Genomic DNA, 18,434 nt, shown 5'->3' on the forward strand with positions numbered 1-18,434 from the left:
AAGAAGCATTCAAAAGAGTTCTCGACAAACAGTGAAAACTTGAGCAGATTAAAATGCCAAAATTTTGTTGCTGGAGACAAGGTGTTTGTATTGTTACCTATCTCTGAGAAACCATTAAAAACAATGTTCACTGGACCTTATCAAATCAAAAAGAAATTCAATATGGAAATTATGGAGAAAATAATCCAGACAGGAGGAAAAAGGATCAGTGAATGTGTCATTATAATATTCTAACTAAATATTACAACAAGCATGAAAGTCAGGAGAAAACTGTATTTAGAATAGCAGACCAACAGGAATTAAAATTAAAATGTCAGAACAATTAGAAAATGAATTTGGATTAGTGGTGCTGGAAGAGCACTGCAGTTCAGGCAGCATCCGAGGAGCAGTAAAATCGACGTATCAGGAATAAAGGCAGAGAGCCTGAAGCGTGGAGAGATAAGCTAGAGGAGGATGTGGATTTCAACAGTTTCCTCATTTTCCCCTTCCCTCACCTCAGCCTAGTTCCAAACTTCCAATTCAGCACTGTCCCCATGACTTGTCCGGACTTGTCCTACCTGCCTATCTCCTTTTCTACCTATCCACTCCACCCTCTCCTCCCTGACCTATCACCTTCATCCCCTCCCTCACTCACCCATTCTACTCTATGCTACTTTCTCCCCACTCCCACCCTCCTCTAGCTTATCTCTCCATGCTTTAGGCTCACTGCCTTTATTCCTGATGAAGGGCTTTTGCCTGAAACGTCGATTTCGAAGCTCCTTGAATGCTGCCTGAACTGCTGTGCTCTTCCAACACCACTAATCCAGAATCTGGTTTCCAGCATCTGCAGTCATTGTTTTTACCTGGTCCTCCTGGGAGCAGATACAGCGGAGGCGGAGGAATTGTGAATACGAGATGGCATTTTTGCAAGAGGTAGGGTGGGAAGAGGTGTAATCCAGGTAGCTGTGGGAGTCGGTGGGTTTGTAAAAAATGTCAGTGTCAAGTCGGTCGTCATTAATGGAGATGGAGAGGTCCAGGAAGGGGAGGGAGATGTCAGAGATGGTCCAGGTAAATATCAGGTCAGGGTGGAATGTGTTGATGAAGTTGAATTGCTCAACCTCCTCGCGGGAGCACGAGGTGGTGCCAATGCAGTCATCAATGTAGCGGAGGAAGTGGTGGGGAGTGGTTTTTACCTAATAAAAGAATGAAGCAGACCATGAAAAGTCAGACATGGATGCTCCTGTAATAAGATCACATACAATGGAGGTACTTAAAGATTAGATGGCATACTGTATGTAGGTTTGCTTGCTGAGCTGGAAGGTTCGCTTTCAAACATTGAAGAGGTTACCTAGTATGGTGACGAAATGTCTGAAAACGAACCTTCCAGCTCAGCAAGCAAACCTACGTCCAGAAACTCAATCTGAGCTACAAATCTTCTCAAAAACTCATTAGATGGCATAACATTTTATCATCCATAAAACTATCAAAATGATTTACAAAGGACTTTACAAAATCATATATCAATTTTATGGGAACTGGCCAGGAAAGTCACCATTAGATTAGATTACTTACAGTATGGAAACAGGCCCTTCGGCCCAACAAATCCCCACTGACCTGCCACCCACCCATACCCCTACATTTACCCCTTCATCTAACACTACAGGCAATTTATCATGGCCAATTCACCTGACCTGCACATCTCTGGACTGCGGGAGGAAACGGGAGCACCCGGAGGAAACCCATGCAGACATGGGGAGAACGTACAAACTCCACACAGTCTGACGCAGGAATTGAGGCAATTCCTGAGGCACTGTAAGGCAACAGTGCTAACCACTGTGCCACCGTGCCACCCACTAAAGGTTGTTTACAAACCACAAAACTGTGATGGATGGGAATCGAACCCGGGTCAACTGCTTGGAAGACAGCTATGCTCACCACTATACCACCATCCCCCATATTGTCCAGGGCTTTGCTTGGATGTGGTAATGGTTCCGGCTGGTTCGGGGGCATTAAACGTTCATTACATTAATGTGGGGGAATGTATTACCGATAAACAACACCCTTACAGACTCAATCCAGAGTAATTACCTCAAGTGAGGGAAAAGAATAAATTCATGATAGATAACGATATTAATGAACAAAGCTCACCTACTGTGATGCTGTAGAAACCGAACTGTTCGCAAACATTCTGTATTGACAAGATCAATGTGGTTACAAAACCAGACTCGTATCCTATTCCAAGATTGGAGAATTGCTTTGAAAGAACCAGACCCACATAATTCATCAATAAAATTGGTAACCTAAAAGTCAATTGGCAAGTCCTATTGATTGACAGAACCAAAGAAATACCAGCTTTTGTAGCAGTTATGGACTTTACTAATAAAAAGTCATGTAGTTGGAATGAAAAATGTACCAATGATGTTCCAATAATTAACTAATAAAGTAATTGAAGTACTATATAACTTAGGTGGTTTATATCAACAACTCAATTGTATTCAGCGAAACAAGGGAAGAACACTTCTACTGCTTGACTGAACTGTCTGGTTGGATTAGTGGTGCTGGAAGAGCACAGCAGTTCAGGCAGCATCCAACGAGCAGCGAAATCAACGTTTCGGGCAAAAGCCCTTCCTGATGAAGGGCTTTTGCCCGAAACGTTGATTTCGCTGCTCGTTGGATACTGCCTGAACTGCTGTGCTCTTCCAGCACCACTAATCCAGTATTTGATTTTCAGCATCTGCAGTCATTGTTTTTACCTTGAACTGTCTGGTTGGCTACAAAAGAGGCAATTTGATTATAGATCTAGTTAATGGTGAATTTGCCAAATTAAATGAGACTTTTTGGGCCACATAAGTGATACCTTGAGAAATGAAAGTAAAAGCTATTTTGGATCTTCCTGTGCTTGGGATAAAATGTGAAATTTTATGATACACTGAAATAAGGTACAAAGAACAATACAGCACAGGAACAGGCCCTTTCTACCCACCAAGCCTGCACCATTTCCTAATCCTTATTTAGATCCACGACTTACTGCCTATGCATAGTTTCTATCCCACTGTTCGCCTCCCGTTCATGGGTCTATCAAGATATGCCTTAAATGCTGCAAATGTACCTGTTTCCACCACTTCCACTAGCAGTGTGCACGCACCACCCTCTGTGTGAAATATTTTATCCACACTTCTCCCGTAAACCTTCCCCCTTTTACCTTGAACCTGCGCTATCTTGCAGTTGACCTTTCCACCCTAGGAAAAAGCCTCTGGCTATCTACCCTATCTGTGCCTCTCATAATTTCATAGACCTTGATCAGACCACCCTTAAGCTTCCAGTGAAACCAATCCAAGTTTATCCAACCTCTAAGACCTAAACCCTCCAGGCAATATCCTTGTCACCCTCCTCTGCACCTTCTCAAAGCATCCATGTCCTTCTGGTAGTGTGACAACCAGAACAGTATGCAATATTCTAATCCTGGCCTAACTAAATTTTATACAGCTGCAATATAATTTTCTATCTTTGACATTTGCTGCCCTGGCCAGTGGAGGCAAGCATCCCAAATACCTTTTTAGCCACCTTATCCACTTGTGTTGCTACTTTCAAGAATCTGTGGTCCTGTATGCCCAAATTCCTCTGTATGTCAATGCTCCTCAGGGTTCAGTCATTCATTGTATAGGTCACACCTGAATTTGATTTTCCAAAATGCATCACCTTACATTTGTCCAGGATAAACTGCATTTGCCATTTCTCTGCCCAAATCTGCAATCTATCTATATCCTGCTATATCCTTTGACAATCCTCTTCACTGTCTGCAACTCTACCAATTTTAGTGTCATTGATCAGGGACCTCGAAGTGAAGGAGCCATTGGGAAGTAGTGACCATAATACAATAAGCTTCAATCTGCAATTTGAGAGGGAGTGGGTACAATCTGAAGTGACAATATTTCAGTTGAATAAAGGGAAATATGGAGCTATGAGGGAGCAACTGGCCAAAGTTCAATGGTTTAATACCTTAACAGGGAAGACCGTGGAGGAACAATGGCGGATATTTCTGTGTATAATGCAGAAGATGCAGGATCAGTTCATTCCTAAAAGGAAGAAAGATCCCAGGAGGAGACATGGGCAGCCGTGGCTGACAAGGGAAGTAAAGAAACATATAAGGTTAAAAGAGAAAAAGTATAACTTAGCGAAGATAAGCGGGAAAACGGAGGACTGGGAAGCTTTTAAAGAACAACAGAGGATTAGTAAGAAGGAAATACGCAGAGAAAAAATGAGGTACGAAGGTAAACTGGCCAAGAATATAAAGGAGGATAGTAAAAGCTTTTTAGGTATGTCCAAGGCAAAAAAATGGTTAGGACAAAAATTGGGCCCTTGAAGACAGAAGCAGGGGAATATATTACTGGGAACGAAGAAATGGCAGAGGAATTAAATGGGTACTTCAGATCTGTGTTCACTGAGGAAGACACAAGCAATCTCCCTGAGGTAACAGTGGCTGAAGGACCTGAACTTAAGGGAATTTCTATTTGCCAGGATTTGGTGTTGGAGAGACTGTTAGGTCTGAAGGTTGATAAGTCTCCGGGACCTGATGGCCTGCATCCCAGGGTACTGAAGGAGGTGGCTCGGGAAATCGTGGATGCGCTGGTGATTATTTTCCAGAGTTCAATAGAATCGGGGTTGGTTCCTGAGGATTGGAGGGCGGCTAATGTTGTGCCACTTTTTAAGAAGGGTGGGCGGGAGAAAGCAGGAAATTATAGACCAGTTAGTCTGACCTCAGTGGTGGGAAAGATGCTGGAGTCTATTATAAAGGATGAAATTACGGCACATCTGGATAATAGTAACAGGATAGGACAGAGTCAGCATGGATTTATGAAGGGGAAATCATGCTTGACTAATCTTCTTGAATTTTTTGAGGATGTAACTCGGAAGATGGACGAGGGAGATCCAGTGGATGTAGTGTACCTGGACTTTCAGAAAGCTTTTGATAAAAGTCCCACACAAGAGGTTAGTGAGTAAAATTAGGGCGCACGGGATTGGGGGCAAAGTACTAGATTGGATAGAGAATTGGTTGGCTAATAGGAAACAAAGGGTAGTGATTAACGGCTCCATTTCGAAATGGCAGGCAGTGACCAGTGGGGTACCGCAGGGATCCGTGCTGGGACCGCAGCTTTTTACAATATATGTAAATGATATAGAAGATGGTATCAGCAATAACATTAGCAAATTTGCTGATGACACAAAGCTAGGTGGTAGGGTGAAATGTGATGAGGATGTTAGGGGATTACAGGGTGACCTGGACAAGTTAGGTGAGTGGGCAGATGCATGGCAGATGCAGTTTAATGTGGATAAATGTCTGGTTATCCACTTTGGTGGCAAGAACAGGAAGGCAGATTACTACCTCAATGGTATCAAATTAGGTAAAGGGGCTGTTCAGAGAGATCTGGGTGTTCTTGTCCACCAGTCAATGAAGGCAAGCATGCAGGTACAGCAGGTCGTGAAGAAGGCTAATAGCATGCTGGCCTTCATAACAAGAGGGATTGAGTATAGAAGCAAAGAGGTGCTTCTGCAGCTGTACAGGGCCCTGGTGAGACCACACCTGGAGTACTGTGTACAGTTCTGGTCTCCAAATTTGAGGAAAGACATTCTGGCTATTGAGGGAGTGCAGCGTAGGTTCACGAGGTCAATTCCTGGAATGGCAGGATTGCCTTACACGGAAAGACTGAAGCGACTGGGCTTGTATACCCTTGAGTTTAGAAGACTGAGAGGGGATCTGATTGAAACGTATAGGCTTATGAAAGGACTGGACACTCTGGCAGGAGGGAACATATTTCCGTTGATGGGGGAGTGCCGAACCAGAGGACACAACTTAAAAATATGGGGTAGACCATTTAGGACAGAGATGAGGAGAAACTACTTCACCCAGAGAGTGGTGGCTGTGTGGAATGCTCTGCCCCAGAGGGCAGTGGAGGCCCAGTCTCTGGATTCTTTTAAGAAAGAATTGGATAGAGCTCTTAAGGATAGTGGAGTCAAGGGGTATGGAGATAAGGCTGGAACAGGATACTGATTAGGAATGATCAGCCATGATCATATTGAATGGCGGTGCAGGCTCGAAGGGCAGAATGGCCTACTCCTGCATCTATTGTCTATTGTCATTCGCAAACATACTAATCAGACAACCTATATTTTCCTCCAAATCATTTAACAAAGGTCCCAGCAAGAGTAGATTTTATTGGAATTTCAACCACAGGTGGAATGTAGTAGAATTCAAACTGTACATCACTGTCTCCAGAGAAGTGATGTATGCCAGCCATAATTGATCCAGGAAAACACCTCAGAGCCAAGAATGCATGCAAAGTGACTTCAGCTACAGAACAACATTTGGATATAGAACATAGAAAAGTACAGCACAGAACAGGCCTTTTGGCCTACGATGTTGTGCCGAGATTTAATTCTAATGTAAAATTTAACAACATAACCTACGCACCCCTCAACTCACTGCTATCCATGTGCATGTCCAGCAGATGCTTAAAATGTTCCCAATGACTCTGCTTCCACTACCACAGCTGGCAACGCATTCCATGCATTCACAACTCTCTGCGTAAAAGAACTTACCTCTGACATCTCCTTTATATCTTCCTCCTAAAATCTTCAAATTATGACTTCTCATCCAAGTCAATCCTGCCCTGGGGAAAGGTCTCTGGCTATTGACTCTATCTATTCCTCTCATTATCTTGTACACCTCAATCGTGTCCCCTCTTTTCCTCCTCCTCTCCAGAGAGAAAGGTCCGAGCTTATTCAACCTTTCTTCATAAGGCAAGCCCTCCAGTCTAGGCAGCATCCTGGAAAACCTTCTTTGCACCTTCTACAAAGTCTCTGTATCTTTCCTATAGTAGGGCAACCAGAACTGGACACAATATTCCAAGTGTGGTCTCACCAGGGACTCGTTAGAACTGTAGCAAAACCTTGCAGCTCTTAAACTCGATCCCCCTGTTAATGAAAGCCAAAACACCATATGCTTTCTTAACAACCCTATCCACGTGGGTGGCAACTTTGAGGGATCTATGTACTTGCACGCCCAGATCCCTCTGTTCCTCCACACTGCCAAGAATCTTGTCTTTAATCCTATATTCAGTATTCGAGTTCGACCTTCCAAAATGCATCACTTCGCATTTATCCAGGTTGAACACCATCTGCCATTTCTCAGCCCAGCTCTGCATCCTGTCCATGTCGCACTCTATACTATCGACAACACCTCCAACCTTTGTGTTATTTGCAAATTTATTAACCCACCCTTCAACCTCCTCATCCAAGTCATTTATAAAAACTACAAAGATCAGAGGCCCAAGAACAGAGCCCTGTGGGACCCCACTCAACACTGACCTCCAGGCAGAATACTTTCCATCTACAACCACTCTCTGCCTTATGTCAGCCAGTCAATTCTGAATCCAGATAGCTAAATTTCCCTGAATCCCATACTTTCTGACTTTATGAATGAGCCTACCTTAGGGAACCTTATCAAATGCCTTGCTGAAGTCCATATATACCACATCCACTGCTCGACCATCGTCGACCTGTCTTGACACCTCCTCAAAAGAAGTCAATAAGAGTTGTGAGGCATGGCCTGCCCCTGACAAAGCCATGCTGACTGCCTTTAATCACACTTTGCCAAATAGTCATAAATCCTATCCCTCAGAATTCTTTCTGAAACTTGGCTGACTACAGACAGAAGACTGACTGGTCTGTAATTACCAGGGATTTCCTATTACCCTTCTTGAAAAAAGGGAACAACATTCACCTCCTTCCAATCCTCTGGTACAACTCCTGTGGAGAGTGTGGAGTCAAATATCCTCGCCAGCAGCTTAGCAACCTCCTTTCTCGCTTCCTGGTGCGGCCGAGGATAAATCTGGTCTGACCCTGGGGACTTATCAACCTTAAAGTTTTCCAAAATTTCTAGTACATCAACTTCATTAATCTTGATCTGGTCAAGATTGTATCCCAGCTCCTCAAAGTTTTCATTTACAACAAGTTCCCTTTCCTTGGTGAAAACCGAAGCAAAAAACTCATTTAAGGCTTCCCCCATCTGCTCAGACTCCACGCAAGAGTTCCCTCCGCTATCCCTGATCGGCCCTACCTTCTCCCTCATCATTCTCTTATTCCTCACATATGAATAAAATGCCTTTGGGTTCTCCCTAATCCTTCTTGCCAAGCCTTTTTCATGCCCCCTCCTGGCTCTCCTCAGTCCATTTGAGCTCCTTTCTAGCAAGCAAGTAATCTTCTAAAGCTGTGCGAGATCCTTGCTTCCTCCACCTTATGTAAACTGCCTTCTTCCTTTTGACGGGAAGTTCCTCTGTTCTCGTCATCCAAGGCTCCTTCATCTTACCCCTTCTTGTCTGTCTCAGAGGAACAAATTTGTGCATCACTTGCAAGAACTGCTCCTTAAATAGTCTCCACATGTCTGCTGTGCCCTCTCTGTGGAACAATTGCTCCCAGTTTGTACTTCCTCACTCCTTTCTGATAGCGTCATAATTTCCTTTTCCCCAATTAAATATCTTCCCTTGGTAAATGCTCCTTTCACTCTCCAAGGCTATGCTAAATGTGAGGCAGTTGTGATCACTTTCACCAAAGTGCTCTCCCATCGCGAGATTTGACCCCTGTCCTGGCTCATTGCAGAGCACCAAATCCAAAATGGCCTCTCCCCTCATCGGTCTGTCTACATACTGAGTAAGGAAACCGTCCTGAACACACTTGACAAAAACGGCTCTATCCAAACCATCTGCACTTAGGAGGTTCCAGTCGATACTGGGAAAGTTGAAATCACCCATAACAACAACCCTGCTACTTTTGCATTATTCCAGAATCTGGCCAGCTATGAGATCTTCAATTTCTCTACTGCTATTAGGTGGTCTGTAGAAAACCTCCAATGCTGTTCCTAACTTCCACCCATACTGACTCAGTAGACAAACCTTCCTCAACAACCTTCGTTTCTGTAGCTGTGATGCACTCTCTGATTAGCATTGCTACACCCCCTCCTCTTTTTCCACCTTCCCTGTTCTTTCTAAACATTTTAAACCCTGGAACATCAAGCAACCATTCCTGCCCCTGTGAAACCCATGTCTCCGTTATGGCCACAACTTCGTAGCCCTAAGTATCTATGAATAATTATTTTTTCCTAAATTTAACAGCTATTTGGCCAAAGTACTTTTAAGACAACGCTGCAGAATTTTACAGCTCAAAGCTTTAGTAAATGATTTGTACATCTTTTATCTTCTATGGCTTGCATGTAATAAACTATTCATAGAGTCCTACAGCACGGAGCAGGCCCTTTGGTCCATGTTGGCCAAATTGTTCGTCCATGCTAACCCCATTTCGCTACACTTGGCCCATATCCTTCTAATCCTTTCCTATCTATCTCTTGGTCCAAATGCCAATTAAAATGTTGCTAATGTACTTGCCTTAACCAATTCTGCTGGCAACTCATTCCATATGTGTACCAGACTCTGTGTAAAAAAGTTGCCCCTTAGGTTCCCTTTTATTCTTTCCTCTCTAACCTTCAACTGATGCCTTCTAGACTTTGATTCCCGAACCCTAGAAAAAAGACTGAGTGCATTCACCCTATCCATGCCTCTCATGATCTTATTACCTCTATAAGATGCTCCCCCCCAAGTCTTGTACGCTCTAAAAGAAAATGATCCTAGCTTGTCTAACCTATAACTCAGACCATTGAAACCAGACAAAATCCATGTAAATTTCTGATGCACTCTGTACAGTTTAATAACATCCTTCCCATAACAAGGTGACCAAAACTGAACACAATAATCCAATTGCAGCCTCACCAACATCCTGTATAACTGAAACATAACTTCCCAACTTCTATACTCAATGTCCTGACTGATGAAGGCCAGTGTGCCAAAAGCCTCCTTCACTTCCCTGTCTACTTGTGACTCCACTTTCAGAGAACTGTGAACCTGAACTCCAAGATCCCTCTGTTCCAATACACTCCTTAAGACCCTACCATTCACCATGAAACTCCTACGTTGATTTGACTTTCCAAAATGCAAAACCTCACACTGGTTAGCACAGGTTAGCACAGTGGTTAGCACTGCTGCCTCACAGCGCCAGAGACCCGGGTTCATTTCCCACCTCTGACTGTGTGGAGTTTGCACATTCTCCCCGTGTCTGCGTGGGTTTCCTCCGGGTGCTCTGGTTTCCTCCCACACTCCAAAGATGTGCAGGTCAGGTGAATTGGCCATGCTAAATTGTCCGTAGTGTTAGGTAAGGGGTAGATGTAGGGGTATGGGTGGGTTGCGATTCGGCGGGGCGGTGTGGACTTGTTGGGCCGAAGGGCCTGTTTCCACACTGTAAGTAATCTAATCTATATTAAACACCATTTGCCAATCCTTGGCCCAAATCCCCAGCTGATCAAGGTCCTGCTGCAATTTCTCTTAACCTTCCTCACTGTCCATATACAGCCTATTTTAGTGTCATCAAACTTACTTATGATATCTTGTACACTTTCATCCAAATCATTGATATAGATAAACAGTAACAGGCCCAGCACTGACCCCGGACGTACTCCACTAGTTACAGGCCTCCAGCCCAACAAGCATCCTTCCACTATTACCCTTTGCTTCCTACTATCAAGCTAATTTTGCATCCGATTTGCCAGTTCGCCCTGGGTTCAATGCCATCTAACCTTCCAGAGCAATCTGCCATGTGGAACTTTATCAAAGGCCTTACTGAAATCCATTTATTTTTTGCTTGAAAAAATTCTAACTGACTTGTTTCGGATATTAAACAATGAGCAGACTGAAATCCCTTCTTTTCTAAATTAAAACTTTGTTTTGACCAATGGACAAGTGGGACAAAGTGAGAAATTAGCTCATCACCCTTCCAAACTGATCATATCAATAAACTCAATCATAAGGATGCTGATGTTTCATTGTTAAAGCTGCATTTGGCAAAATAAATTAATGCTTGTGAAAACACACATTCAAGCACATATACTGGGATGTCCCAATTGTCTTAACAGTTATAATTTATAATTGTCATAATTGTAGCAGAAGATAAACATACAATAGAGGCGAGTTTGCTATTCATGCGAGTCTCCTCCATCATATAAGCAAATTTGAAATGTATTGGGACTCATTGTATTGGACTTTCACAGTGATTATTCCTTGTCAATATTTACAATGAGGACCAACCAGAAAGAAACTTTAATAAGCTGCAGCTTTCTGATTGTGATTATTGTCACTATATCATCATCGAGGAGGCTTCTATCCCAAAGATATCCCAAAGCTATCTGTTGAGGAGATAGCTGACCAAAAACAATTGGTTGAGACATGCTGGCACTTAACTTCTGCTGGATACTTACGTTAACCAGAGCAGGTTTATAACTTGGGCCCATTTCTGTTCCACACCAACATTCAGGCATGCTTTCCGAAAAGCTTCTCGTGCAAGGAAAACGACTGTAGAATACAGCAGTGTGAGCCTGCATGGAGAAAGACCAACAGCAGTTACCTAAGTACAATGTGGCTTATAGTCAAAGGTAAAGTCAGAAAGAGTACAAAACTTGCACCTGCCCTGAATTTTATTCTGAATCAAAATTCAATCAGGATCAGGGGATCAGCAAATTATTGAACTACATAACTAAGAAGGTCATTTAGCTCATCATACCTCTGCTGGCTCTTTGAAGTATCTATTCAAAGAATCCAGTTTTTCTGCTCTTGCCACATAACCCCTTAACTTTTTTTGTTCTTAATTCTCTTTGGAAAGTTACTATGAATCTGCTTTTAACAACTCTTTTGGAGAGCACATATTTGTTTATTCTTCCATGGAATGTCAGTATCGCTGAAAAATGTTCATATCTATGAAAAATAATGGCCTGAATCTGATATTGCTTTTTGGCTATGGGTCAGTTTTGTCCAGTATCAGAGTTTTTTTCTCTGTGAGTGCCAGCAAGAGCTTAGCTGTATCTTATCAAACTTGCCTCATTAACCACCAGCCCTGAAGGTGCCCCTCACCTGATTCCAGCCTCATTCTTCCACTCTGTTTCTTGAAGAACTCACCACACTCAGAACACTTGCCACAAGATCATCATTCTTCACACCTGTGTCATCTTTAAAGGCAGGCCTGCACCCAGAGGAACCCTAGTTCTGAAGTTACCCTGCTCCCCTATACTATGGCAGCTTGGCTGGGGAAGTGGCAAGTTTTGAAGCACGTCTTCAGTACTATTGGCAGAATGTTGTCAGGGCCCATAGTCTTTGCAGTAACCAGTGCCTCCAATAGTTTCTATATGTCATTTGAAGGGAACTGGATTGGCTGAAGACTGGCATCTGAGAGGTTGGGGTCTCTGAAGGAGACTGAGATTGGCACTTGCAGCTGAAGATTGTTGCTAATGCTTCTGGCTTTTGCAATGATGTGATGGGCTCTCCCATTACTTAGGACAGAGATATTTGTGGAGCCTCTGCTCCAGTGAATTGTTTAATTGTCCACCACTACTGAAGACTGGGTGTTACTGGATTGCAAAGCTTAGATTTGATCCATAGGTTTGGGGATTGCTTAGCTCTATCTACCACTTGCTGCTTATGCTGTTTGGCACACATTCAGCAGCTTCACCAATTGTCCTCCAGTTTTACACAGATTGTCCCCTGGTCCCTAGTCAAGTTCTTTTTGCTAACCAAAGTTCCAGTTGTACACACCCTTCGGCTCCATGTCGTCTACAAACTATACATCAATTACTGCTTGAACAAGTTGTTGTGTAAACAATACTTGCAGTGAATCTCTGGTTGCTTGCAGCAAAACAAAGAATTCATCCAGTTCTCTTTCTCATTTCAGTACACAAATAAAAATACAGAAAATTAATAACACTCAGTCCTTAGAATGTATCCTCCTTAATCCCAAGCACAAACCAACATTCATCAAGGCACAATACAAATGTATATGTATATGAAGCACATCTCTACTTAGTACTTAAGAGTGGAAAAATAGAGAAACCCCTCTTGATTAAGAACGCAAATCAAAAAGGCAGAAGATGATAATGGAACATAAAACAGTACAGCACAGTAACAGGCCCTTCAGTCCACAATGTTGTGTCGACCTTTTATCCTACTCTAAGATCAAACTAACTTATGTACCCTTCATTATACAATCTTCCATGTGCCTATCCAAGTTAGTTGCTTAAATGTCTCTAATGTATCTGACTCTACTACCACTGCTGGCAATGCATTCCATGCACCCACCACTCTGTGTAAAGAATCTACCTGATATCTTTCCCCAATTACCTTAAAATTATGCCCCTTCATGACAGACATTTCCGCCCGGGGAAAAGGGTTTTCTGACTATCCACTCTACCTATGCATCTCAACATCTTGTACACTTCTATCATGTTGCCTCTCATCTTTGCTTCAATGAGAAAAATGCTGGCTCCCTCAACCGTTCTCCAGTCCTGACAACATCCTGCTAAGTCTTCTCTGCACCTTCTTGAAAGCTTCCACATCTTTCCTATAATGAGGCGACCAGAACTGAACACAACATTCCAAGTGTGGTCTAACCAGGGCTTTGTAGAACTGTAGCATAACTTTGGGGCTCTTAAACTCAATCCCCTTCCTAATAAAAGCCAACACACCTTCTTAACAACCCTATCAATGTGGGTGGCAACTTTGAGGGATCTATTGACATGGACCTTGCTTCCTCAGCCTTTCAGTCTCTGTGTAAAGGCCATGTCTTTTTATTTTTTTGAAGTTTTGAATGTGAAGAAGACTGTTTTAAAAACCAAGGATCGTCAAAAGATTGCGGCACTTTTTAAAAGCAAGTAACTGGATACTCATTGTAAGTGTTGTTTACATAGCTACTTGTTTAAACTGTAGCAAATGCCCAGCTTGCAGACAAGCTGAAATTAGGGACAATGGACAAATGAAGATTTGGCTTAGAACAAGTTGCTAAATGGTCTAAGCACTAGTGACCAGTTATCAATTACAAAGGCTTTCTGCATGCAACAACTATGTGATTAGTTCTCAAGTAGAACAGTTTGGGTGTGTAAATGAAATAGGCAGGAGCTTCTATTTTCTCTTTAAACTGGCTTTCTTCAGGATTAAGGTGTATTTAAAAGAGATTCCTTCAGCAGTTGCTATAAGTGGTGGCCTCTTAACCAGTGGGCCAGAGACTTTATAAGTGTGAACCAGCCACGCTGTGTCTTTTGCAAGTATCTAGGGAATGTGAACCAAGGAGTAGCACATTCTGAACAGCCAAAAGGATCATCTCAGCAAATTCTGTACACAGGCCACAGAACTGCCTAGCCAGTTCTTCCCACTGCCTCCATGATGACACCTATGTTTTTTTGGGTCCGCCTACACATATATCGAGGGAAAGTCAGTGAGGGAATTACAGCTTTGATTAGTTGAGCTACATGTTGACAGGTATAATTGTTTGTGTAACTAGAGTCTATTTAACTTGTGATAAATAATATTTCTTGTTAAGTAGAGAAGGGGAGTCTCTTTTCTGTCAACTTGATTCTGAACATTTTGCTTACTTTTACAAAAACCATTCATATTGTATCTTAGAAACAAAAAGGCTGAAATTGAAAAGAGGTGAAAGACTGAAATGCCAAGCTCTTACCTCACATTAACAATGCCAATGGTCTCCTTTGAAACATACCTCATGGTGTAAGCATTCAACAGAAAGCTGAGTAGTCGAAACAACACCTGACAGTCACAACAAAAAACAGTGAGAAATCTGTCCAATAACCAAAGTACCAACATACTCTGCAGTTAATGAGGAATAGAAATGGAAAGGGGGATGGGATGAGGGAGGGGGACGGGAGCAGACAGGGAAGGGAGTGGTGGGGAGGGGTTTACACAGTTTTGTGAAGGGTAGGTCATGCCTCACAAACCTTATTGAGTTCTTTCAGAAGGTGATCAAACTGGTAGATGAGGTTTTTATGGATTTATGTAAGGCATTTCATAAGGTTTCCCATGGTAAGCTATTGCACAAAATACGGAGGCATTGAATTGATGGCAATTTAGCTGTTTGGATCAGAAATTGGCCAGCTGAAAGAAAACAGAGCATGGAGGTTGATGGGAAATGTTCATCCTAGAGTTCAATTACGAGTGGTGTACTGCAAGGATCTGTTTTGGGGCCACTGCTGTTTGTCATTTTTATAAACAACCTGGATGAGGGGATAGAAGGATGGGTTTGTAAATTTGCGAATAACACAAAGGTCAGTCGAGTTATGGACAGTGCAGAAGGAAGTTGTTGCAGGTTTCAGAGGGACAAAGATAAACTGCAGAGATGGGTTGACTGGTGGCAAATGGAGTTTAATGTGGAAAAGTGTGAGGTGATTCACTTTGGAAGGAGTAACAAGAATAGAGAGAACTGGGCTAAGGGTGAGAATCTTGGCAGTGTTGTTGAGCAGAGGAATCTTGGTGTCCATGTACATAGATTGTTGAATGTTGCCACGCAGGGTTGATAGAATTGTTAAGAAGGCATGGGGGGGGGGGGGAGGAGAACGGGGGGGGGGGAGGAGAACGGGGGGGGGGGAGGAGAACGGGGGGGGGGGAGGAGGGGGGGGAGGAGAACGGGGGGGGGGAGGGGCGAGGAGAACGGGGGGGGAGGGGCGAGGAGAACGGGGGGGGGAGGAGGGGGAGGAGGAGAACGGGGGGGGGGGGGGAGGAGGAGAACGGGGGGGGGGGGCGAGGAGAACGGGGGGGGGAGGAGGGGGGGGAGGAGAACGGGGGGGGGGGAGGGGCGAGGAGAACGGGGGGGGGAGGAGGGGGAGGAGGAGAACGGGGGGGGGGGAGGAGGAGAACGGGGGGGGGGGGGAGGAGGAGAACGGGGGGGGGGGAGGAGGAGAACGGGGGGGGGGGAGGAGGAGAACGGGGGGGGCGGGAGGGGAGAACGGGGGGGGCGGGAGGGGAGAACGGGGGGGGGGGAGGGGAGGGGAGGGGAGGGGAGGGGAGGGGAGACCGGGGTGGGGGGAGGGGAGGGGAGACCGGGGTGGGGGGTGGGGGGGGAGAACGGGGGGGGAGAACGGGGGGGGAGAGGGGGGAGGGGAGGGGGGGGGAGAACGGGGGGGGGAGGGGAGGGGGGGGAGAACGGGGGGGGAGGGGAGGGGGGGGAGAACGGGGGGGGGGAGAACGGGGGGGGGGGGGAGAACGGGGGGGGAGGGAGAACGGGGGGGGAGGGAGAACGGGGGGGGAGGGGAGGGGGGGGAGAACGGGGGGGGGAGGGGAGAACGGGGGGGGGAGGGGAGAACGGGGGGGGGAGGGGAGAACGGGGGGGGGAGGGGAGAACGGGGGGGGGAGGGGAGAACGGGGGGGGGAGGGGAGGGGGGGGGAGGGGAGGGGAGACCGGGGTGGGGGGTGGGGGGGGGGAGAACGGGGGGGGAGGCGGGGGAGAACGAGGGGGGGGAGAACGGGGGGGAGGGGGGGGAGAACGGGGGGGGGGGGGAGGAGAACGGGGGGGGGGGAGGAGAACGGGGGGGGGGGGGAACGGGGGGGGGGAACGAGGGGGGGGAACGGGGGGGGAACGGGGGGGGGGCGGAGAACGGGGGAGGGGGGGAGAGGGGCGAGAACGGGGGGGGCGGAGAACGGGGGAGGGGGGGAGAGGGGCGAGAACGGGGGGGAGGGGGGAGAACGGGGGGGGAGGGGGGAGAACGGGGGGGGAGGGGGGAGAACGGGGGGGGAGGGGGGAGAACGGGGGGGGTAGGGGGGAAGAACGGGGGGGGGAGAACGGGGGGGGAGAACGGGGGGGGGGGAGAACGGGGGGGGGGGGAGAACGGGGGGGGGGGAGAACGGGGGGGGGGGGAGAACGGGGGGGGGGGGAGAACGGGGGGGGGAGAGAACGGGGGGGGGAGAACGGGGGGGGGGGAGAACGGGGGGGGGGAGAACGGGGGGGGGAGAACGGGGGGGGGGGGGGGAGAACGGGGGGGGGGGGAGAACGGGGGGGGGAGAGAACGGGGGGGGGGAGAGAACGGGGGGGGGGAGAACAGGGGGGGGAGAGAACAGGGGGGGGAGAGAACGGGGGGGGGGAGAACAGGGGGGGAGAACGGGGAGGGGGGGGAGAACGGGGAGGGGGGGGGAGAACGGGGAGGGGGGGGGAGAACGGGGAGGGGGGGGAGAACGGGGAGGGGGGGGGAGAACGGGGAGGGGGGGGGAGAACGGGGAGGGGGGGGGAGAACGGGGAGGGGGGGGGAGAACGGGGAGGGGGGGGGGAGAACGGGGAGGGGGGGGAGAACGGGGGGGGGGGGAGAACGGGGAGGGGGGGGAGAACGGGCAGAACGGGGGGGGGGGGGAGAACGGGCAGAACGGGGGGGGGGGGGAAGAACGGGCAGAACGGGGGGGGGGGGAGAACGGGCAGAACGGGGGGGGGGAGAACGGGCAGAACGGGGGGGGGAGAACGGGCAGAACGGGGGGGGGGGAGAACAACGGGGGGGGGGAGAACGGGGGGGGGGGAGAACGGGGGGGGGGGAGAACGGGGGGGGGGGAGAACGGGGGGGGGGGAGAACGGGGGGGGGGAGAACGGGGGGGGGGGGGGAGAACGGGGGGGGGGGAGAACGGGGGGGGGGAGAACGGGCAGAACGGGGGGGGGGGAGAACGGGGGGGGGGGAGAACGGGGGGGGGGGAGAACGGGGGGGGGGGAGAACGGGGGGGGGGAGAACGGGGGGGGGGAGAACGGGGGGGGGGGGAGAACGGGGGGGGGGGAGGGGGGGGGGAACCGGGGGGGGGGAGGGGGGGGGGGAACCGGGGGGGGGGGGGGGGGGAAGGGGGGGGGAACCGGGGGGGGGGGAGGGGAGGGGGGGGGGAACGGGGGGGGGGGAGAACGGGGGGGGAGAACGGGGGGGGAGAACGGGGGGGGGAGGGGGGGGAGAACGGGGGGGGGAGGGGGGCGAGAACGGGGGGGGAGGGGGGCGAGAACGGGGGGGGGAGGGGGGCGAGAACGGGGGGGGAGGGGGGGAGAACGGGGGGGTAATGTAACAAGGGGAGGGAATGGAACTTGGGAATCGGACAGTGTAGGGAGGGGTAGAGGGGTCAATGGGGTTCCGTTTGCTGAGTGGTTTCCATGGTGACACAGGCCCCAAGCCTCGGCCTCCCTGTACCTGCAGCCCCGCGCTGTATGACGTTAGTTTAGCCGCGTTCGTCAGCGCCTCCTGGGATCGCATCGCCACCCAAACCCCGGCTCTAGGCCGCACCGCCTCAACCCTCTCCCGGAACCAGAGACTGGTGCAACCACCGCTTCTTCAGCAACGCGAGGGGAGCGAGGGCGGAGCTTCATCCACCTCCCGGTGAGTGTGAACACCCAGAGGGGGAGAGGGACGCCGAGTGTGAACACCCAGAGGGGGAGAGGGACGCCGAGTGTGAACACCCAGAGAGGAACCTGAGCTTGAACGGCAAATGTGGGGCCACTGAGTGTGAGAAACTGAATGTAAACACTGAGTGTGAACAGGTTGACTGTCACTGTGTATGAGGGGGCATCTA

General features: G+C 48.2%; 1 protein-coding gene across 7 annotated transcripts in view; it reads right to left on the reverse strand.

Annotated features, from left to right (window-relative positions):
• rft1 (RFT1 homolog) overlaps window positions 1-18,187 on the reverse strand; it is a 112,053-nt gene extending 93,866 nt beyond the window's left edge. For 4 of the 7 annotated variants that reach the window (XR_011962005.1, XM_072581696.1, XM_072581695.1 and 1 more), the window contains exons 1-3: window positions 18,056-18,187; window positions 14,578-14,663; window positions 11,336-11,452 (exon numbers count right to left, since the gene is read on the reverse strand). Coding sequence is in view for 6 of the 7 variants with exons in the window: in XM_072581696.1 (XP_072437797.1) it covers window positions 11,336-11,452; window positions 14,578-14,663; window positions 18,056-18,118 (266 nt within the window). In the remaining variant the exon portion in view is untranslated. Of the gene's footprint in view, window positions 1-11,335; window positions 11,453-14,577; window positions 14,664-14,851; window positions 15,009-18,055 lie in introns of all 7 variants that reach the window. The other 3 variants (XM_072581698.1, XM_072581697.1, XM_072581694.1) reach the window with 3 other exon arrangements.
• Window positions 18,188-18,434: the final 247 nt, after the last annotated feature.

Source organism: Chiloscyllium punctatum, chromosome 12 (assembly GCF_047496795.1).
Source record: "Chiloscyllium punctatum isolate Juve2018m chromosome 12, sChiPun1.3, whole genome shotgun sequence".
NCBI classification, from domain to species: domain Eukaryota; kingdom Metazoa; phylum Chordata; class Chondrichthyes; order Orectolobiformes; family Hemiscylliidae; genus Chiloscyllium; species Chiloscyllium punctatum.